We start from the raw sequence: 22,957 nt of genomic DNA, 5'->3' as shown, positions 1-22,957 counted from the left end.
ATTTTTTCGTAAATAATATTTATTTGTATTTTAATTCAAAGAAAAAGATATTAAAAGATAGGATAATTAATATATGTAAATTTTGATAAACATTCTAGGTGATGGTCTATTTAAAATATCACACCTTAAAGAAGTCATGAATTCTGTTTTAATAGTATAAGATAAGAGGGTTTTTTGCAAAATTGACCTACAACTTAAAGTCAAACACAAAACTAACCTCCTTTTTTTTTGAAAATTGGTTTTGCCCTATTCATCCCACAAGTTCATATAATTTACGAAAATGCCATCAATTTTTTTTTTTTTTTTCAAAAATGACATCTTTACTCTCTCACCCTCATCATCTTCAAGTAATTACAAGATTGCCATTGTCATCAATACCACAACCACCATGAACAACCAATTTGAAGCTCTTAATGCTCTCAAAATCGATTTACCCTTTTTTTTTTCCATTCTTGTGAACTAAACACAACATATCTCTCACTTTCTCTCCACAATGAGCTCAAAAAACCCAAGATTTTGATTCTAAAATTTTTATAGTTCATAGAGTCATAGAAGCTAACGATTCTGGGTGGGTGACTTTCGTTTGTGATTCTGTGTGCTTGGAGAAGCCTTATGTATGCTAAGGAACTTATCTCACCAATTTAAGGTATGACATCGAGTTTTTTTCCAGATCTGTACGTCAGACGACTTACTTGGGAAGTCGTCTGGCTGTAGACGACTTACCTGGAAGTCGTCTGGCTGTAGACGACTTACCTGGAAGTCGTCTGGTCAACGCAAAGGTTATTTTTGCAATTGACTTTGAAATCTGTAACCTGAGACGACTGAAAGTTAAGTCGTCTACTATTGTTTGGTTTCAAAAAAAATTCCAAAGAACCTAGACGACTTACATTTCAGTCGTCATAGGTTAGTTTTGCATTTGACTAGATAATTACAGAAGTTTGACTTCCCCAGACGACTTACATTTCAGTCGTCTGTCGAAAATTAAAATAATAATATTTTTTTAAAAGTAAACGACTTACAATTAAGTAGTCATAGGTTAGTTTTGCAATTGAAAAAAAAAAACTTCAAGATTTAATTATACACAGACGACTTATAATTCAGTCGTCCACCAGACGACTTACTTGTAAGTCGTCGAGGATTTTTTTCCGAGATTCTGGTCAAACCTCGTAAATCCTGGACGACTTACATTTCAGTCGTCTCGTGGACGACTGAATTATAAGTCGTATGTATATAATTAAATCTTGAAGTTTTTTTTTTCAATTGCAAAACTAACCTATGACGACTTAACTGTAAGTCGTCTACTTTTAAAAAAATATTATTATTTTAATTTTCACTAGACGACTGAAAGGTAAGTCGTCCAGAAAAGTCAAACTTCTGAAATAATCCAGTCAAATGCAAAACTAACCTATGACGACTGAAATGTAAGTCGTTTAGCTTTTTTGGAGTTTTTTTTAACCAAACAATAGTAGACGACTTATTTTTCAGTCGTCCGAAATAACAGATTTCAAAGTCAATTGCAAAAATAACCTCTGCATTGACCAGACGACGTATAGTTTAGTCGTCTGGACAACTTTGATTGAAGTCGTCCGCGTCTTCTCCGCTAGTTTTTAAGTCTTCTACGTTAGTTTTTGAATAACTTGTATTTTTAAGAGTGATAAGTAACTTCAAGATATGTAAAACTCATATTTACAAAATATGTTCTCTCCCTTAGTTTCACTAAATTTGACTAAGTTTTTCAACGCAAACTTATAAAAAAATATGATATGCTTTGACTAGTTACTATTGTTTGTTTCCATCTCTTAAGTATTATTGTTATAGACAATAATGATGACTATTGTTATGAGTTGGAAGAAGGGTTAAATGCTTTTTAAAATGTTGTATCAATATAAAGCTACCAACATTCTTGTTTATTAAGATGAAAAAAGGCCATTGGAGTTTATTATTGCATATGAGAGATCCAAAGATAAGAAAAAGGCTACTGAAGTCTATTATTTCATTGATTTGTAAATGTGTAAACACATTGTTAGCACATTTAATACATCTTGGAAAACATTATTACTGATTTTACAAAAAATTCACAACTAAAAGAGTAGACATGCAATTCACAAAACAGACCACAAACAAAACTATTGTAGATCATTCCTCTACAAAGACAAGCTTGGATTTCACTTGAGTAGACAAGACCAGACGACTTTTAAGAAGTCCAGACGACTTCTAAGAAGTCTAGACGACTTCCAGGAAGTTCAGACGACTTCCAGGAAGTTCAGACGACTTTTAGGAAGTTCAGACGACTTCCAGACGACTTTACAGGAAGTCCAGACGACTTTTAGGAAGTCCAGACGACTTTCAGACGACTTTCAGACGACTTCCAGATGACTTCCAGACGACTTCCAGACGACTTCCAGACGACTAACAAGTAAGTCGTCCCAGAAGTCTTCCAGATCTGAAAAACCTGCATATTAAATCCAAATCTGAAAAACCTGCATATTCAAAAACGTTCAAATGGCTTAAAAACAGAAAAAATGAGTGGAAGATTAGATAAATCTACCTTTACAGAACACACAAAAATACATATCTAAAAATAATAGATCTACCTTTAAATTAGTGGAAGATGAGTACCATCTAATTAAAAACCTGCAAAAAAGATAGATTAGTAAGAAAGACATGAGACAAAACTGAAAAATGCATATAAAGTTTGGTGTTTTCAAGTCAAAGAGATTAGAGTGGGTTTGGAGAGTTTTAGTTTGGGAAAAAAGTAAGAACTTTATACAACAAGAAGTTACCAAATGAAGAAAAATCAGACATAAAAACTTACCAAAACGCTCAGAAAAATCCAGACGAATTCCTGGAAGTCCAGACGACTTTGTCAGAAGACTTCCAAGAAGTCCAGACGACTTCCAGACGACTTCCAGACGACTAACAAGTAAGTCGTCTCAGAAGTCTTCCAGATCTGAAAAACCTGCATATCAAATCCAGATCTGAAAAACCTGTATATCCAAAAACGTTCAAATGACTTAAAAATAGAGTAAATGAGTGGAAGATTAGATAAATCTACATTTATAGAACACACAAAAATACATATCTAAAATTAATAGATCTACCTTTAAATTAGTGGAAGATGAGTACCATTTGATTAAAAACCTGCAAAAGAGATAGATTAGTAAGAAATACATGAGACAAAACTGAAAAATTCATATAAAGTTTGGTGTTTTCAAGTTAAAGAGATTAGAGAGAGGTTGGAGAGTTTTAGAATGATGAACATTACATTTTTGTTGCAGCCATTTGAGAGGAGGAGAGAGAATGTGTAAATTTTTCTTTATATAGGGGGACAAAAAATCCAATTAGGTTAAATATTTTGACTCAGACGACTTCCTAGACGACTTACATTTCAGTCGTCTGTTGAAGAAATTAAAACAGACGACTTACATGTAAGTCGTCCAGAAGAGTTTAATATTTTTAGTGGAAAATTAAATATTTTTAGCGGGAAACTAAAATAGAAGACTTTCCAGACGACTTACAAGTAAGTCGTCTGGTTTAAATTATTTAAGCGGGAAAATAATTTTTTTAAAAAAAATTTAGGCGGGAATATTTGGACGACTTACATGTAAGTCGTCTGTTTTAATTTCTTCACCAGACGACTGAAATGTAAGTCGTCCGAGTAAAATGATCCGGTTAGGTTAAAACGTACATTGGTAAAATTAAAGGTTTGGTACGATGTGGACGACTGAAATATACGTCGTCCGGGTAAATTATTCAACAGACGACTGAAATATAATTCGTCCATACCCTAAACATAACCCCTAAACTTAATTATCTAATTAAACACTACATAAAACCAAATCAAACTTGAAAAGTGTTTACTATACAAAGAAATAAACAGATATAGGTGAAAACTAATTTTTGAAAAAAACATTTTAGTTTTCCAAAATCTAACCCTAACAATACATACAATACTACAAACATATGTTTGCCAAACTCCTAAACCAAAATATTTCATGATTCACTACTTCCACTCATCTATCTTCAAAACAAATCAATTTTATCATATCTTAATTTATATCACTTAAAACTGTTTATAATTACTTGATTTTTATTTTTCATGCATCAATATATTTTTTCACAAGATTTATAAATTATTTTTAAAATAAACTGGTACCAGACGACTTACACTTCAGTCGTCCAGACGACTTCCAACATCTCAGACGACTCAGACGATTTACTGGGGCTATATTCGTAAAAATGGCTTCTGTTTTTTTGTTTGGTCACAAGGGGTTGAGCTGTAATTTCACTAGGCTTTTAGGTTAGTTTTGCATTTGATTCAAGTTTGGGTATAGGTTTGGGATTAAAATCAAGTTGTGGGTTAGTTTTGGCAAAAACCCCAAGATAAGATGCATGAACGGTGTAATGACATGTGTCCATTTATAAGAGCAGCATTATCAATGGTACGAGAAAGGAGTTCTCAAAAAGTGATTATTTGCTGATTTAAGCAAAAGCCAATGATGGGCTTCTAATACCCACCCAATAAATTTTGAAAAGAGAACTTTTAAGAGTTTATTGGATGGGTATTAGAACTCCATCAATCATTTTTACTTTAATTAGCAACTAATCAACTTTTGAGAACTCCTTCCTCGTACTATTGATGGAGTTGCTCTAAGTTTCTCATAGTTTCTTACAAATGGAATAAAAATTCTTTTAAGTTTTAAAAAAAAAATTCTTTTTGAATATTTTTTTTTAAAATTAGTGAAAAATTTAGTGAATTTCTTTCCAATAGTGGTGTTCTTAGAAATTCAGAATAATTTCTAGATAGTAGGATGTTGCTTTTTTCCTGCTTAAATGTTTTTTAGTTTTTTTTAATGACTTTGGTATCAGATGCCTTTGAGAGAGACCCGACTAGTGCCTATAGACCATCCACCAGAGCTTAAACCGGGGAGTCCGCCGAAGACATCCACGGGGCTGGTGATCACTCCATTTTAATCCACCAGTGGTCACACGTTGCTTGGACTAGGGTTTATCTGTATTAGACCCGAAAGTCCCTCAAGAAAATCACTACAAACCCACGAACATCAACGGAATCGAACCCTCGACCTTGGGGACAACTCGACCACAAGCACGTGGTTAAATAATTTTTAGTTTTTGGATTGTGATTTTCTTTTGGCTCCAGATAAAATGGAAACCTTATACTAAAAATAAATATTTCTATATTTTGCAGTACTATGTGTTTTCATCCATGCCATGTGCAGTAATAAATTTTATAAATTTAAATATATTTAAAAATAAAAAATTATGATTATTTTTCAATATTTTAATATAAATTTGATTTAACTGAACATAAAATTAAGATAAAATAAATAAAATTATGCATATTAAATATAATTATGTTATTAACTGAACAACATTTTAATATAAATTATGTATATATCTATATTATTAAAACTGAAGTACATTTTGATATTGTATGGAACATGAATAGTAGTATAAATGAGAATTGTTTGGAAACATAGATAGCAGTATAAAAAGAAGTATAGTGTCTTTTTAGTAATTTCATTAATATAGTTACATTAATTGTTTTTTAATATTTCACTCGGTTTAATAATTTCATTAATTATATTACATTAACAATACATCACATCATTAATTATATTACCATAATAACAATAGTACAATTTTTATTTATTAGTTAATCAACATTAACTTTGTGTCAATTATAAAATCAAAAATGAAAAATAAGTGGGTTTCTCATATGGTTAAACGTTCGGTTTAGTTTGTTTTACAAAAACATTTTTTTTTAATTTTAGTTTCAATAGGTGGAAAATTACGTAACCAAAAACATAATTCAAAGACATGTTTTTATGAATAAAAGAATAATTTAAATCAAAATTATAAAAATGTAATACATTTATGTCACTTAATTTTCCACTTCATATAATTATTTTACTAAAAAAAACTCTTTCTATTTCACTTAATTTAGCCAAACACATAGAAATAATCATTTTTATTAGTTTATAAAATCATTTAGGCATGAGCATTGGCTATCTATTTAGGTACATGTTGTTCTTTTTGGGTATCGTTTTTTTTAAGTCAGGCCCTGCTTGAATATTAGAAATTTATGTGTGTGTTTTGAGTTGGGTCCTTCTAGATCTAGATGAGTTTAGTTCTGATGTACATGAACCTAGAAATATCTAAATAACAAATGTATATGAAACTCGTTCGGATATTTGTACCAAAAATAACCATATTACCCGATTCGGTCCATGCCTTTTTAATGCAATTAGTTATATTACGACAAATTTAAATTATATAACACTAATTATGAAAAGAAAATGTCAATGTATAAAAATGTAATAACTAATATCCGCGCGGGTGCACAGATCAATCTCTAGTTTATATTATTAAAATTGAAGTACATTTTGCTACTACAGTAAAACATCTATAAATTAATACTCGATAAATTAATAATCTCTATAAATTAATAAATTTTATCGGTCCCAACTTCGACGGTGTAAAATATGACACAAATCGATAAAATAATAAGATAATAATATTTTTAAAACTCCCATGTAAATATATAGTCCCATTAAAATCATAAATTAATAATATATCTCTATATATATTTTATATAAGTACAAACTAAACATTATATTGTTGGTTTTATATTCACAATGAAAATAATTTTATTTTTCTTGATATTTTAATATATTTTAATAATATTTAGTAAAATTATATCGAAAACCACATAACAATTCAATGAAACATAAAAATATATACCAAATAAGATAATAAAATAATATGAAAGTCAATTTTCTAAAATTTAAATAATTTATATACGGCAAAGTCAAATATTTTCTTATTTTATTAATAAAATATTTAAAAATATAAAAATATAAAAAAGGAAAATTTTGTAAATTAATATCTCTACAGATTAATAAAATTTTAAAGTCCAAACATTATTAATTTATAGGGGTTCTACTGTATTTGAAAACATTGATACGAGTATAAATGAGAATGGTTTGGAAACATAAATAGTAGTATAAAAATATAATATCATTTTAGTAATTTCATTAATATAATTACATTAATTGTATTTCTATATTTCACCCAATTTAACAATTTCATTAATTATATTACCATAACAATACATCACATCATTAATTACACTACCATAATAATAATAGTACAGATTTTTATTTATTAGCTAATCAACATTAATTTTGTACCAATTATAAAATAAAAAAATGTAAAATAAAAGGGTTTTGCATATGGTTAAACATTCGGTTTAGCTTTTTATTTATTTTAATTTCATCGGTGAAAAATTACGTAGCCACAAAACATAATTCAAAGACATGTTTTGTGAATAAAATAATAACTTAAATCAAAATAATTAAAATGTATTACATTTATTTTCACTTAATTTTTCACTTCATATAATTATTTTACTAAATGAAAAACTCTTTTGTTTCACTTAATTTAGTCAAACACATAGAAAGAGTCATTTTTATTAGTTTATAAAATCAGTTGGGCATGAACATTGGCTATCCATTTAGGTACGGATTTTTCTTTTCGAGTAACGTTTTTTTTTAAATTAATCTCCGCTTGAATATTATTAATTTATGTGTCGGTTTTGAGTTGGGTCATTCTGGGTCTGAATGAGTTCGGTTCTGATGTATAGGAACATAAAAATATCTAAATAACAAATGTATCTTAAATGGGTCCATATATTTGTATCAAAATTAATCTTATTACATGATTCGGTCTAGGTCTTTTGAATACAATTAGTTATATTACGACTTATCAAAAATATATAACACAAATTATGAAAAATAGATATCAGTGTATAAAAATGTAATAACCAATATCTGCGATGGTGGGCGGATCAATCTAGTGATGTTATAAAGAAGAGAATCAAAAAGTTGCGTATGTGAATGCAAAGTGAAACTCAAATCTCAATCGTGGCAGAGAGGAAGTGATGATGATGGATAAAGAGAGGAATATCAAAAGGGCGACCAAGAAGAAGAAGAAGATTCAGTGCCATTTCTGAAAAGAGTGTTTGTCAATGTCAACGACTCACGGATGTTCAAGGGTTCGCTTTTATTACAAGAATCTTGAAGTCATCATATTATGTTTCGGTTAGTTCGGTGGAAAAATGTTCTTAGACCGCAATTATCGCAGGTGATAATGGAGTTTTTAAGTTCAAGGGGCCCACAGAAATGGCAAAAACCGATAACAAAAGGCGTCAGATAAGGATCGAGTTAAGTCGGTTTTCTGTACTGTACGCGGGCTCCACTCATACGTGGCGACTTGCGATTGGTGATTTTTTAATTTTTTTTTTAATCAGAAAAAACAAAATTTAAGAAACCCTATAAAAATTTTAGGGATAATCATGCTCTTAAGTATAAAGGTTCCTTTCTTCTCTCTACAACATCATTTCAACAAAACTACTACACACACGTCTCCTCCTAGAGACTATGAACTGCTTAGTTTTTGAATAAAGTAACAAACACATGATACATACTTAAAGGTGAACACATGTTTGGCCATTGTTAAGATTCTATGTTTTGCTGTTGAAGGAACTCAAGATCTTTCATCTGCATCTGAATAGCTTCTTTAGGCAGCCGTTTCGGCTCAGCCATGAGATTCTCTTCTTCTCCTCCTTCCGCCACTCTCATTGCCTTCTCTTTGATGATCCTCTCTATCTCAGACTTCTCCACCGACGGGAAAACAGCAGTTAGCATCACTAGAAGAAGCTGCTCATCTTCCTCTTCAATAACTCCCCTCCTGAAGCAACAAGCATATATACCTTCAAGAGTCTTTTCGACTCTTAGTTCCATAGGGATCGTTGGCGCTGCAACGTTCAACTTCGCCCTTCTCTGCATTAAACAAAAGTATCAACCTTTTTGAAGCAAAACTGCATAATACTTCCAAGAGACCAAACCGAACCTGTCTAGCTTCAGTCATCAAAGCAATAAAGTTCTGTTCTTCAAACTCTAGATCATTTGAAATGCTAACCCTAGTAACACCTTCAAGAATCTCTTCAGATTTAAGAAGCCCTGCACCTACTGCAGCAACCCAACAGCAAAGAAGTACATACAAAGGTTCTCCTGCCTACCAAACAAAGCAATAAGCCACTTAAAAGCTGATCACACATTAACACCCAACAAAATAAAAGATAATAACTTTATGTAACACAACCATTCAAACCATACATTATTATCTGTAAGAAAAATCAACAAAAAATGCTAAAAACATTTGCTTTATTGGTGTAAAATCACAGGGAATACAACATTCCGACATATCAGACAAAGCAAAGCTGATCACACACAAATTAACACCCAAAAAAAAAAGGTAATAACTTATGTAACACAACATTTAAACCATACCGTTGATTAAAAAAAACATTTAAACCATACATTATCAGGAAAAAAAATCAACAAAAATGCTTTAAAACATTTGCTTGAACGGTGTAAAATCACAGGGAATACTGTAACCAATTTTCAAAGAATCATTAGGCCTAGTTAGGCGATTTATATCCGATTATTGATAAGACGGGGGCCTAATCCAATTTTATTAGTAACTATTCTACACCATTTAAAAAAAATGGTTTCGTTCAGCTCCAAATTGCTGACTAGGCGAACCTATTTTTAGAACACTGACGGTAAGTGTTACACCAACTAACTATATGATCAAACACACTAGTTACCTTGCCTCTTCGCTGTTGGAACTCGTAGAAAGCTCTAGAATCACTAGGTGCGCATTTATTCCCAACTCGTTTCCTAAACTCGGCGAAGTCGACTAAATCTCTTCCGACGCCGCCTTCATCGCTGAGTATCCTGGCGAGGAGTCCGACGACGGGTAGAGAACCGATGACTGTGTTGGCGAAGCTTGAGATGGAGTTTGGTTTCTCTATGTAAGCTCGTATCGACAAGGCGATTCCTCCTCCTCCGTCTCCATGCTTGATGAGGCGAGAGGAAGCAGGAGACGTGGCGGGAATGCGGAGGCGGAGATGGAAGAAGGAAGGGGAGATTTGGTGGGCGGAAGAGGCAATCACCATTGCTGTGAGAAAAAAAGAAAGCTTTGTTTAAGGTGATGATGATGGATAATATTAACCTCATCTTTATATACGTTATCTTCTTAAAACTTCTCTTCAAAAATAAATGTTTTGGGCTGGGCTTTCTTCAAGGATATGACCATTACCTAAAGCCCAAAGTTGATAGTGATCACCGAGAGATGTTCGATATTCTTAATGAGATCGCTTGATTACTTTCCGTACTATCAATTTTAGAACTGCGACAACATCTTTAAGCAAATCAGCTTAACTCTATAGACTATTGTGTCTTTTAGGTTTTTAGATCGTCATGGCCGTAAAAATTAATTAATGTTTATCCAAAAAATTAATAGTAAAACGTGAAACCCTAACTAGCGTGGAAATTTTGTTTATATTGGTTGTTTTAGCCATGGATTTGGCAGAAATGGTTTAGGAGGATGTAACGATGTGACTGTCCAGGGTCCAGCCCAATGTTCTTCTTTATTTTGGCAGAATTTTTTTCTTCTGGCAACATGTCCTTCATGTAACAAAAATAAAGAACGTTGATTTTGTATATAGATATATATATATATATATATATTTACAAATTTGAAACAAAACTAAATCAAAAGAAAAAGACTTCAAAAACAAGTTGGATGTATATGTTTTTGATTTCATCATAAAATTTACAAAAAAAACTATTTATAAAGTTTTTTTCAAGTTTTTTCTTAATAGTTTATTTATTTTTACCTTAAAGCCCATCAAAATGTTGAGCTGGCCATGGTATTTAGAAATCTTACTATAAGGTGTTGGAATCACTTAAAGGAGCTGAACACTGAGGAATGATTTTTATTAATACTCTTGGTTGTGGCGACTCTGGGTTATGGTGTCATGGTTGATTGATGTAATGATGTTCATGATCCACCATGTATCTGAATACCATTTCATTTTGATGCTGAAATTGTTATTTCTTTGTCAGCTAAGCAATGCTCAAGAAGATTTATTGACGTTGCACAACGAAACAAGAGAAGCTATATATATATATATATCAATGGTGAGAGGACACTAGTGTCACAACAAATTTTTAATTATTATTGGAGAATCACGAATCGAAGTTGGCATTTAATATTTTTATTTAAGGTGTTTCACAACCCTACAATGATCAAACGGGGAAAACTCTAGCTCTGGTCTTCGAATCCCAAAATAGATTTTCAATCATTCTATACCACCATAAGTTAATTCGTTGAGAATACTCAAGGTCACTAAAGCAAATCTAATTAAGAGAATTGATTTTTTTTCTTATAAAATGACATGATCAATGGGTGATTCCGGACATAGTCAAAATGAAAAGAAGAATCAGTTGTTACTTGTTAGATAGCTTTTTTTGTGCTAAAGTGTAAATAGCATTAAATAAAGAAAATATTTTACAAGAAATTGATGGTAATTATAAAATATATAAATTGATTCATCAACAAAAAGTAAAAACGTGAAAACAAATCTCCAAACTTTAGCTTGTAACTTGTAAGCATCTATAGCTAGAAATAGCAATAAAATCCTTTGATCTCGCAGCAATAAGGGATCGGAATCAAATTACATCTTGGTATATAGATATTTACGGATAGAGGATTTAGGAATCCGAAGCTACGAGATTTTCAAATGGTGAGAGTTTGCTAAATCTATGTCCAACGATCGAATCAAAACTTGAAGTTGGATCCACTATATGGGTGGAGCCGCAGGTTTTGTTTCGTAGCTTGAACAATTTGTGTATATAGTACAACATAGGGAGTAATTAATTTAATTTTTGAATAAAATATAGATGAAACTCAAAATATAATTCCTTTTTTTTGTTCCATTTTTCATTTTCTGTTATTTGGTATTGTTTTAACCAAACTTAAGCGTTTTAGTCAGTATTTGCTATTTTGAACCAAAAATATCATTCAAACGGTTGATAGAAACTAAACGAAACTTTCTTTCTTTTTACTCGTGACCTATAATTTGTACAGCCGATAGCTCAGACCATGATTAACCCGAGATTCTTAGAGTGAGGTTTTTAGTGAAAATTAAGAAACTGTTTTTAACTCATTAAGAACCGATTCTTAGCTTTTTTAGTTAAGAGTTAAAAACAGTTTCTTAATTTTCGCTAAGAATTTCATTCTGAGAACCCCGGGTTAATCATGTTCTTAGGAGTGTTAGATTAGATATTTAAAACGAGACACCTTTGAATAATTGAGTCACTCCCTATGGTATCACACGTCGTTCACTTGTTTTGGCTCGAAGGAAAAAATACAACAGACTTATTCCGTTTTGCTGACGCGGCATGCTCTCATTGGATAATGAAATTCAATCACATCGTACACTTTAAACAAAACAATAAACAAAAAAATTGAAACTGCAATTGGCTTAGAAGGAAGAAAATTCAAGTGGGTGGGTGTGGTCAATAGAATCTCCACTTGTCTTTGCGACAAATTCGGGTTTGCTTTTTAAGAGCTTTTGGTTTGAAAATTGAGTTAAGGCAATAATATGACTCTACTGTACCACCACCTTTGTCTCTTTATGCAACTATTGTCTATTTATGCTGTCTCGTCGGCATTGATATTTCATTTTTTGTACGAGTTAATTAAATAGTTTTTAATCAGAAACTCTACCAAATTTGCATTCTCGAGAATAGTCGAATGATAAACATTCAAAATGGGTATAGAGAAAAAACGTTTAAACCAATTTTTTTTTTTTTAATTTACTTTTTATATAGAAAACAAAAGAGAGTATGAATTCATGAGATTCAGCATCTACAACCACTAGATGCCAAACATAACCACCAAAAGAAGTTAAAGTGGTTATATGATTTGCATTCATTTCTTAATAGAAATATTATACATAGAAACTTCATATTGAATTCATAATGTATTAGGAGTGCTCTTCAGAAGCAAAACTCGCACTGTATACTGGATTCAGTCTTAGTTCAAAAGAAAATCTTGTGAAGCTAGTTTTTAATTTCAGCTGATGATTTAAGCAAACCTTTTAAATTTGTTTCTCTAGCTTTTTTTGTTTGTGTATGTATATGTTGAAGACTTGTAATTAGGAATGTTAATAATGGGTAAAAAACTCATGGGGGGTAAACTCTACTAAATTTTTAAACTCAAAACTTGTATTTTTGATTTTCAAAATTCGCGCCTTTAGTTCGGGCGAGTCTTGGTTTACAGATTACCCTATCGGGTTTACTTACGGTTTCGGGTATCCTATGGGTTTTATATGGGGTTACAGTCAGTTTTTTACTGGGTTCAAGCCAACTTTAACTAAGTGCTAGATTCTAACCCGCGCGGTTGCGTATGATTATTTATAATTTATGTTTTTAGCTTACAATTTTATGATTTAATGATATTTTATAAACTTTGGTTTACTGCCAAATTGCATTTTTGGTTTTTGGTTTGATTCCGGTTTAGTTGCAATGTTTGGATTTCATTTTAAAAAATATACGAACTGTTCTGTTATTTATGAATTTGGCTTTGGTTTGGGTTAGTTGTTTTAGTTTTTGGTTTGGTTCAAATAACAGTGTTAAGAACCTGATAAAATTTCAAGTTTAGTTTGAGAGTCTCGGGTTGAATAGGGATATGTAATTTTTGATTCGATTATGATTTAGGTAGCTATATTTCAGTTACATTTTTTTATTGAATATTTTTATATTTTAAATATGTTTAGAAAATCGGTATACTTCAAGATTATATACCAAGTCATAATATATATATTAATTTTGTACCTCTATCTTTTAAAGGTAATATGTATATTCTACGGTTGTGATCAAAATAAACCCATATCATTTTGAAATATCAAATATTTTTAGTCTAAATAAGGATTAAGTAGCTATATTTTTGGTAAATAAGTTACTATATATTGGTGGTTGCTGAAACTAATTATTTATATTTTAATATGTTTAAGGGACTAATATGTCTCATAATCATTTGATACAAATCATAATGTAAAATTAATAAAATCATGTAAGATACATATTTTTGAATATATGCAAGGTATAATCGAAAGAAAATTTAGGGTAGCCCACGCGGATTTTTCATTTATAATTATAGATTTGTTTTCTTATGAAAAGGTAAATTATGTTTGTTATATTGTGTAAATAATAGTATTGTTGATTTGTTTTGGTGGCCATTCAATTTAAATTTATTTTACATTACAGTTACCTTCAAGTTATTTTTTTGGCAGTAATATAATTCATATAAAGTAGATCAAAATATTTCTATCTAAATTTTATTTAATAATTTTTAAAAATTTGTTAGTGTTTTTGAAAAATAAAATTATATTTAATGGTTTTCGTATTGGATATATTTGAGATCTATTATGTTAAACTAACTTATAGACGATAAGAATATAAGTCTAATGAAATGTCGTTCGGATACAAAACCACTTAAGACTCATGATAAAGTGAAAAGAACATTTTAATTTTTTCATCTCAAGCAAACTTACAATTTCTCAAATTATTTCATAAATAACTGGACTCATGATAGTGGTATCCTTAAAGACCAACACATCAAAGAAAAACCTAAAAACAATGATCCAGCTTTCATGTCTGTCATGACTTCTTAACAGAACATGTTGTTGTACAATTCTCTTCGTGTTGGGATTTTTTTCAGAAAAAAAAAGTGCTTGAGAGAATCTTTTTTTCTGAAAACCTGCAAAGGTAATCATTCACCGGGTGCATAAGCCCATCTGATAACCTGCAAAGGTATCATTCCAAGCAAACACTCAATAAAACGAAGAGATGAAAAAAACCATCGACTTTTGTTTAAAAATCAATTACAAAAACTCCATTTTGTGTGTATAGGTTCATACTGCTGCATCTACCGGTAGACGGTAAGATCAGCTCCAAGAACATGGAGAGTTAACTTAGCAGTACTACTAATCCAGGTCTTCATGGATAAACTTCTTGGGATCTTTCTTGCTAGTCCCACTGAGAACAGCATTATGAAAATTTTGGTATCACCTCGGGTTAGTACGCACCGTAATTGATTGCTACGTTAAACTCAGGAAAAATTTGAGTAATATTTTTAATCGCAAGGACTGATCCTATCACCTTGAACTAAAAAACAGAACTTTTACATCATCAGGGTTCTAGTAAACAACAAACCAAACCAAAGAAACAGTTGCAATGTGAACAAAATCATCTAATCATCACCTAAAAGTTTTTAGTAGCTTGAGAATCTCCGATGAACTTTCCTTGCCTGAGACAAAATCAAACCAGGAAAAAGTTTAAAACTTCTTTACTCATATTCCCACAAGGAATTGATGATACAAAAAAAAAACTGTTACGTTGTCTTTTTAATGTTAGTTTCGGAAGTATCAGTTGTGACGGTTAAGGTGTCATATTACTCATTCTCCATCACCATACCTTCCTTATGAAAAACCAAAAACACAAATTAATCAAGACTGAAGCTTGTTAAAATATTAGATCACACCAATTATATAAGAAAGAATACGCGTGGAGATTATATTATCAATGTGTTCCCTTTTTTTTTGTGACGGAAAAATGAATTATCGGAAAAATGATCTTATTAAGAAAGCCAGAATCAAGGATCACCAATCAGGAAAAAAAAAGCAGAGTCGATTTGAGATGATCATTCATGAAGCTTACTGGTCCTGTGGATTATTAAGAAATCACTTAAATAAGCCAATAAGATCAAACCTCAGTGGAGATTTGAATCATGACGCTGAAATGAAACTATCGAATATACTGGAAACTCCAGAAGGCAAAGCGGTCACATGATTGCAATTTACAAAGTCCGACCTAAGTGAGTTTCTGAAGGAAAGCGAAGACAAACATGGAGATGACTGAGATATCAGACAATCTGTTCTTGGAATCTTAAACCAAATCAGCAACTTTTGTTTCCAAGATTTAATTACCAATGAATCTATGAACACTGATCATGCATTTGAATATCAACAACTAATTAATAATCAAACGCCAGGAATCAAAAAGATTTTTTTTTTTCTGAATCAAATAGAAAGAATACAGATTTTAATAATCAAAAACCCAGAAAATAAGAAACTACACCTAGGTATAATCAATCATTCAACCAATTCTAATCAGAAATTTTTTATTTATGTCGAAGATACTTGTTTTAATTAACAGAGTTAATCTAATGTAATGTAAATGTAGATAAAAATAAATACAAAAGTTATTAAAGATAGTAAAATAGAAGGTGTCAATATTTAGTCACAACATATTTAATAGGTCTAATTTTAAAATATGCCACATTAAATTCAAATAGGACTCTATTTTAATAGAGTAAACTAGATCTCGACCCGCGCAACCGCACGATTTTTTGTTTTCATTTATTTTTATATAAATATTTTATTTTCAGTTCTAAATTGGTATATATTATAATATATATATGTGTCTATCAATTTTTAAAACATAATAAGTTTACTGTATATTTTTTTCATTGAATATATTGTTTCAAACTTTCACATGTATTTGTATCTTCTTCTATATATATATTTTCGGATTATTATTTCATTATTTAAATCGTAACTATATATATAAAGATTAGTAAAATATTGTTTTATTGTCATATTCAAAGATATTGTAACATTTCACAAATTTATAAAGTTTTTTAAAAATTAAACTTTTCGTTTCATAGATTTATATTATCGAGTAAATAATTAAACATTTAGTTTTTGTTTAATTTTTAAAATAAACTATATAGTTTAAAATTTGTTTTCATTGGTTTAAGGTATTAAATATTAATCATTGTTAGGTAATATGATTTTTGTTATTTAAAAAAAATCTTTATAATTTTAAAAGTTAACATCGACAAATATTTAAATATTTAGCATATAGATGTATAGTATTACAACATTAAATTATGTATATTTAATTTATACTATCCATAAATCCAATGGATAATCTGTTGTTTAAATCCAATTATTGATAGCCCAATAAAAATTTCTGGTAGGCCCAAAATTTAAATGATAAAATTAGATTTAAATGTAATATGACTTTCTAGGAATAAGTCTATTAGGTTTATTTTTTAAAAAATCACACATGAATCAAGGTTGTGACTTCTGTTTTAATATATAAGATTTAGTTATTTATTAGTGAATTTTTTAAATTCATTTATACGGATTCAGTGAAAATGATATCAAAAGCCGGATAAGGAAGTATCTAGGTAAAATGAATAAGTGGATGAGAGAGAATAGGCGTCTTGTTTGTAATCTTGTTAACGAGAGGGAATGAGAGAGAAAGTGGTGAATAGGGTTTTGAATTTGATTCGAGAGAATAGTTGCTGTTTCAGGACTCAAATTGAGAGGTCCACATGATGAGGAATATATGTATAGTTAAATTAAATGACTGAATTTGATGGATCTTCTGAAACCTTAGATTTCGACAAAAACACCGCTTCAATGTGTTTGTCTGTGACTTCTTTACGTAACCTTTGTTAGATTCTCTTTGATGTCCATTTTCGCCATGTCACTCAGCTTGTTCTGCCATTTGCGATTATTTGATCTCAATGTAGATTGTTATGGGTGACATGTCAACAGCCCATTGGTCCCGAATCAAAAACCTAAATCTCCCGCGTCCCCTTACCCAAACCAAAAAACTATGGAAGAAATAGATTATTAATTAAAAATATTAAATTAAATAAAAAATAGCTACAAAAAATAAAATACAAAAATAATCTATTTTTTCTGCCAAAACAGCAAAAATGTGTTTTTCCGCCAAAAACATATTTTCCCGCCAAAACCAAAAATTGTTTTTCCTTCAAAATCGTCAAAACCGAAAAATCTCGTTTTCCCGTCAAAACCGAAAAATCTTGTTTTCCGCCAAAATCGAAGTTACAGCCGGTTTATTATTAATACTCTTTTTGGTTTGAAACTCTAAAGTTTTTTTTTCAAGTACATGTTTATCAATTTTTTTGTTTATTAAAAGTTATTATTGTAGTAAAATCTTAACATATGACTAAATCAACACAAGGGTATTTTGGTAATTTGTTTACTAAACTCATTTGGATGGAAATGAAAATAAAGAAACAAACATAAGATCTATTTAGATGATTCATGTAGATGAGCTATCTGGATGGACAAACAAACAGTCACAAAAATCTGAATGGATCATCTGGATAGATCATACAAATAAATCATCTGGATGGAGATGAAAAATGCTGAAACGAACAACCCTTTCAAGTATTTACAATATTTCCATTGCAACCAATACACCAACCACCATGAACAAACAATTTAGAGCTCTTAATGTACCTAAAAAATGATTTTAACTCTTTCTATCTCATTTCTTATGAACTAAAACAACATTTCTTTAACTTTCTCTCTATATTCATCCAAAAATCTCAAGATTTTGATTCTAAAATTTTTAAGGTTCATCGAACAATTCAAGCTCATGATTCGTGGTCATTAACAAGTATGTTGCTTTGGTGGTGAAGTATTGTGTAGTTGGAGAAGTTAAACAAGTTATCTCACTAGCGTTTTTATTTTTTGTAGTTATTTTTTATTTAATTTAATATTTTTTAATTAATAATCTACTAGGTGTTGTGCCCGCACATGCGGACATAATCTTCTTACGAATAGTTATTATTTATCGTTTCAAAAAATTAAATTAAATATCAAATTATTTATATTTACTATATATTTTCATTAAAAACACTCAAATATTAAAAATATTTTAGAAAATATATGTATGCAAATTTTTTACCTGATTAATATTTTATTATAAATTGTTGTATATCTTAATTTAAAAATTTATAATATAAAAATATTATTTCAAGATAACAACACTATATATATTATAAATATAATTTTGTTTAATTATATAATATATATATATTCATTAAGATAACAACACAATATATGAATTATCTTCTTTTTTTAAAATATATAATATTATTAATATAAATTCATTTTTAATTAAATAATATATATATATATATATAAATTCATTAAGGGTAACAATGATATTAACCAGTCTAACTTTTAACATGAGAGCTCCATTGGGAAAAATTACTTCGCAAATAATAGTATAGATGTGTCACTTTGATTAGTCCTAAAGGGTGAGGTGAATTTAAAGGTTCATGAGTTCTGTCCAAAACTATTGTTGATCACTTTGCTATTTTCTTTTTTTCTCGTAAATAAAGGAAAAAGAATTGCTTTTCATCATCTGTAACGTACAGTACACATGTCATGGTGGTCTATAGGACTATAAACCAATTGATATTTTTGAGTCAATTATATACATGGTTAGATTATGAATAGTAATGATAGTAGTAGATCTTACAAACTAATCCATGAAACATGTAGAAACTAGAAACTGGACATTATTGTTATGTAAGACATCTACAAAAATGAGAGATATAGAGCAGGAAATGAGATTACACTAGTTCAAAACGATATATGGTTGATGTTATATGATAATAATAAAATTTTCTGCATCTAATAGAGGTATATAAGAAAATTTTCTATATAGAGCAGAAAATGAGATTACATTAATTATTTTTTTTAAACACAGATTACATTAGTTCAAAACGATATTTGGTTGATGTTAGATGTGATAACACTATATATATGTGTAAACAGTCAATATATAAGAAGACCATATGTGCCCCGGTTCATCGATTTTGATTCCTCCTCTTATTTAGCTACCAGCTATCAAATCGAAGTCGAACGCACAATGGTATAGTACTCACCGTAGCTCTGCATTATAATCTTACAACACTATTTTCTTTCTTGATGAAAGCCTTCGTTAAGAAAAGTGTTAAGACCTTTTATGTTGATAAATTAAAGTGTCAAGACTTGTCATATTTCGTACTATCGTTTAGAACACGATTAACTACTATTGCGCAAGTCATTTATTTATTTATTTTTTTTTTTTTAAGAAAAATATATTACTCAACCCAAAGAAATCGGGAATCAGATACGGTTACAATCGCATTTCGAACAAAAGCACCAAAATCAACCTATTACAATCCTAGCTTCGCCCACCCACTAAACCCGGCACATTCCGCTAGTCTGTTATTTATTTACCATTACTTTAAAATTGCATGTTTCTTAGTTTTTCCTTCAGTGAAATCATGCAGTTAGAGCAAATATAAATTTAAGCATTAACAATGAAAAACTATAGATTTTTTTGCTGTTGCAAAAATTAGTATAGAGAGAGGGCCATGGATCACGTGGATAAAGCCTGGGATGTAAATGAAAAAAAAACGAAGGGAGAAGAGAGAAAGAGTGATTTTACAAATCTCTTCTAATCCTTTCCCAGCCAATTATGATCAATCTCCCACGTGGGGCGTCTGGCCCATGCATGCATATCATCTTTCAACTATTCACTCTTTTGTCTTCTTCGTCTTCTATTTTTTCCTGCGTGATCTTCTTTTCTATATATGAGTGTCTTTATCTCCACAAGTGGCTTTTGGAGAAGGCCATATTTTGAGTTTTAGTGTTGAATCTAGGGTTTCTATTACTAATGGCTGGTTCTTCTTCTGCTTCTTACATTCACATGGTAATATGTTTATATGATTCAAGGATTACATATATATACTCTTCTTCGTTCATGCGACGAGTGCTTTTTTTTCTCTTTTATTTTTACCTCAGTACCTTTGGTTCATATGTTTATATATGTATAGGTGCAGCACATGATTGAAAAATGTTTGATCTTCCACATGAGCAAAGAAGAGTGTGTGGAAGCTCTCTCGAAGCATGCAAACATCACTCCTGTCATCACCTCTACTGGTTTTCTTCTCTCTCTCTCTCTTGTCTTTATTTCTCTCTCCATTTCTTAATTATACTCTATAGACACAGATGACACATATTTACATATACGCATGTACTCCACTCTTTAACGGGATTATATGTCTATGTATATATATATATGTATAAATTATAAACATTTCCACATATTAACTATTCTATTATGTAGAATTTAGTCTTGCAATATATGATTTTCCGTGTCAAATTGACTTCGGATGTTTTGTATGCATACTATAAGTGGTCGTGCATAATCTAACGATTGGCGATAGACTGTCTTTAACATAAAAGCTAAAATTTATATATATACAAAATAAAAAACTAGTTTGTATTTGTAAGTTTGTAACCTATTTATATTCGAATTGGTTTTGAGAAATAGTTTACTATTAAATCTGTTTCCCATCATAAAAAAAAAAGATTTCCTTTTACAGTTTGGAAGGAGCTGGAGAAAGAGAACAAGGAATTCTTCAAGGCGTATGAGGAGAGGCAAAGCAAACAAGAGCAAATGTCGGAGGAAGAGACAAACCAGATGATCCAGAAGATAATCTCGGATTCACCTAAAGAATCCGACGACTGATCGCGATGTTCGATATATATCTTAATTAAGAACCTTATATATATTATAGTTTATATATGTGAATCTCATGAAAACGATTTCTCCCTGACGCATGCATGTTTATGTATATGTATATCACTTTTCTTCTAATTATTCGCATATCGGTCCAACAAGAAAGGCAAAAGAGGAGTGATGACGCTCTTTTTGGTACGTTATACGTACGTGGTCCACATTGCTTTTGTGTATAAATAATGATGATAGAAACGGACGCTCATTACATTGATCGGTCGTGTGGTGTTTTAGTTATATGAATGTATCATGTGTGTATATCCAAATAAATTGTTTATTTATGGTTCTGGTGACGTTTAAATCATTAGCATTCTTGAAAATTAAATATTAAGAGCACCATTAGGAGCACCATTAACCCTAGCACCCCAAATGGGGTACTTAATTTTTTTTTTTTGGGTTTTCTTCTGATTTAAAAAAAAAAAATTAAAAACGAACCAATCGCGGGCCACCAAGTATCAGTGGGGCCCGCGAAACAGTGCTAACACCGGTGCTTAATTAAGCAGAATAAGCAGAGGTGCTTAGTTTTTGTGTGGGTCTCACCCGCTATTATATTAATTTTTTGCTAAGCACCCCCTTCTAAGCACCCCTATTAATCATGCTCTAACCCTAAAGTTGTTTAAGTGGGGTGCTTAAAAAACTTTTTAATTTTTTTTTGTCTGAAAAAAAATTAAAAAAATGACCAATCGCGGACCGCCACGTGTCCGTAGAGCCCGCGAACAGTGCAAGCAAGAACTGCTTGTGATGTCTAATTAAGCATTCTTCTTCTTCTTCTCTTTTCTTTTTATTTTAATTAAAAAAATGCTAAGCACCCTTTAAACACCCATGGTTAATGGTGCTCTAACTACCATAATTTTTTAGACATGCTTGCAAAACTTACCTTGCTCTGTTCCAAGTCAAGTCGACTGTCTAGTCACTAAGAAAACCAAAACCATTTACAACGTTTTGATCTTTAACCAAATTGGTTAAAATTGGATCAACTGAGAAAATCAAAGGAATTTGGGTTTAAACGGCTCATTAATTATATAGCATTATATTTTATTATTACAGTATCAAGAAAGGAATTCTTCAAATTTCATTAACAATGTAAGTCCATGGGGTCTCATGAGTATGTGGACTTGTAAAAGACATTGGACAATTTTATGTTAGCTTCTTTAGAAAATATCTTGATCTCTAAGCATTCGACATTTAAGTCGGAAGATAATCTCAAAAGTGTTTTAACAAGCCTTTTGTGTATTTAAGTTATGCATCAACATGGATTCTAGCAAATTATGACGATGAAGCAACTGACAAAAACTAACTATTACCGCCATAGCTTGTAGCTCTCGCTCGACCAGGAGAGTAACCCAACGGCTGAGATTCATTAATGGGCCAATTCCTTATATGTTATATAACCCATTAGCCATTAGGCTTATATTTGCAGATTAAACTCGCAGTTGGCCAACGGTTTCAAATTGGCTAATAGAATTAAAATACAGCATACGATCTATGGCTTAATAATAATGTACACAAAATTCTCTTTTACCCGGATTCAATTCTAACCATTTCAGTACGAAATA

General features: G+C 30.6%; 2 protein-coding genes and 1 long non-coding RNA gene across 4 annotated transcripts; 1 reads left to right on the top strand and 2 right to left on the bottom strand.

Annotated features, from left to right (window-relative positions):
- Positions 1–8,343: 8,343 nt before the first annotated feature.
- LOC106433976 (photosystem I assembly factor PSA3, chloroplastic-like) lies at positions 8,344–10,098 on the bottom strand. Of its 2 annotated transcripts, XM_013874817.3 has the most exons (3): positions 9,695–10,093; positions 8,935–9,099; positions 8,344–8,864 (listed from the first exon to the last, which is right to left on the bottom strand). In XM_013874817.3, exons 1-3 carry the CDS (start codon positions 10,043–10,045, stop codon positions 8,538–8,540), a joined length of 843 nt encoding a protein of 280 aa, XP_013730271.1. In that variant the 5' UTR covers positions 10,046–10,093; the 3' UTR covers positions 8,344–8,537. The 2 variants fall into 2 exon arrangements, with proteins under 2 accessions (XP_013730271.1, XP_013730272.1); XM_013874818.3 differs by lacking the exon at positions 8,935–9,099 and having other exon boundaries at positions 9,695–10,098.
- Positions 10,099–14,445: 4,347 nt separating this feature from the next.
- Positions 14,446–16,112, bottom strand: LOC106433996. Its single transcript, XR_001286681.3, has 4 exons — positions 15,335–16,112; positions 15,201–15,246; positions 14,858–14,975; positions 14,446–14,742 (listed from the first exon to the last, which is right to left on the bottom strand). It is a non-coding gene; the product is annotated as an uncharacterized LOC106433996 (long non-coding RNA).
- A 4,264-nt stretch (positions 16,113–20,376) lies between these two features.
- Positions 20,377–21,688, top strand: LOC106433989. Its single transcript, XM_013874831.3, has 3 exons — positions 20,377–20,531; positions 20,656–20,761; positions 21,208–21,688. The coding sequence occupies exons 1-3, from the start codon at positions 20,496–20,498 to the stop codon at positions 21,351–21,353; spliced, it is 288 nt and encodes a 95-aa protein (XP_013730285.1). The 5' UTR covers positions 20,377–20,495; the 3' UTR covers positions 21,354–21,688.
- The last annotated feature ends 1,269 nt before the right edge of the window (positions 21,689–22,957 follow it).

Source organism: Brassica napus, chromosome C8 (assembly GCF_020379485.1).
Source record: "Brassica napus cultivar Da-Ae chromosome C8, Da-Ae, whole genome shotgun sequence".
In the NCBI taxonomy this organism is placed as follows: Eukaryota; Viridiplantae; Streptophyta; class Magnoliopsida; order Brassicales; family Brassicaceae; genus Brassica; species Brassica napus.
The sequence above is the reverse complement of the archived record's forward strand: the minus strand, read 5'-3'. Positions and strand labels throughout refer to the sequence as shown.

What these genes read in the sequence shown, in the direction of transcription:
- LOC106433976 (XM_013874817.3), bottom strand. Translation starts at nt 10,045, where the DNA reads ATGGTGATTGCCTCTTCCGCCCACCAAATCTCCCCTTCCTTCTTCCAT. An exon ending in TCCAACAGCGAAGAGGCAAG is followed by an intron (nt 9,100 to 9,694) that starts GTAACTAGTGTG and finishes TTTGTTTGGTAG; the next exon opens with GCAGGAGAACCTTTGTATGT. An exon ending in TGATGACTGAAGCTAGACAG is followed by an intron (nt 8,865 to 8,934) that starts GTTCGGTTTGGT and finishes TGTTTAATGCAG; the next exon opens with AGAAGGGCGAAGTTGAACGT.
- LOC106433989 (XM_013874831.3), top strand. Translation starts at nt 20,496, where the DNA reads ATGGCTGGTTCTTCTTCTGCTTCTTACATTCACATG. An exon ending in CTGCTTCTTACATTCACATG is followed by an intron (nt 20,532 to 20,655) that starts GTAATATGTTTA and finishes ATATATGTATAG; the next exon opens with GTGCAGCACATGATTGAAAA. An exon ending in TCCTGTCATCACCTCTACTG is followed by an intron (nt 20,762 to 21,207) that starts GTTTTCTTCTCT and finishes TTCCTTTTACAG; the next exon opens with TTTGGAAGGAGCTGGAGAAA.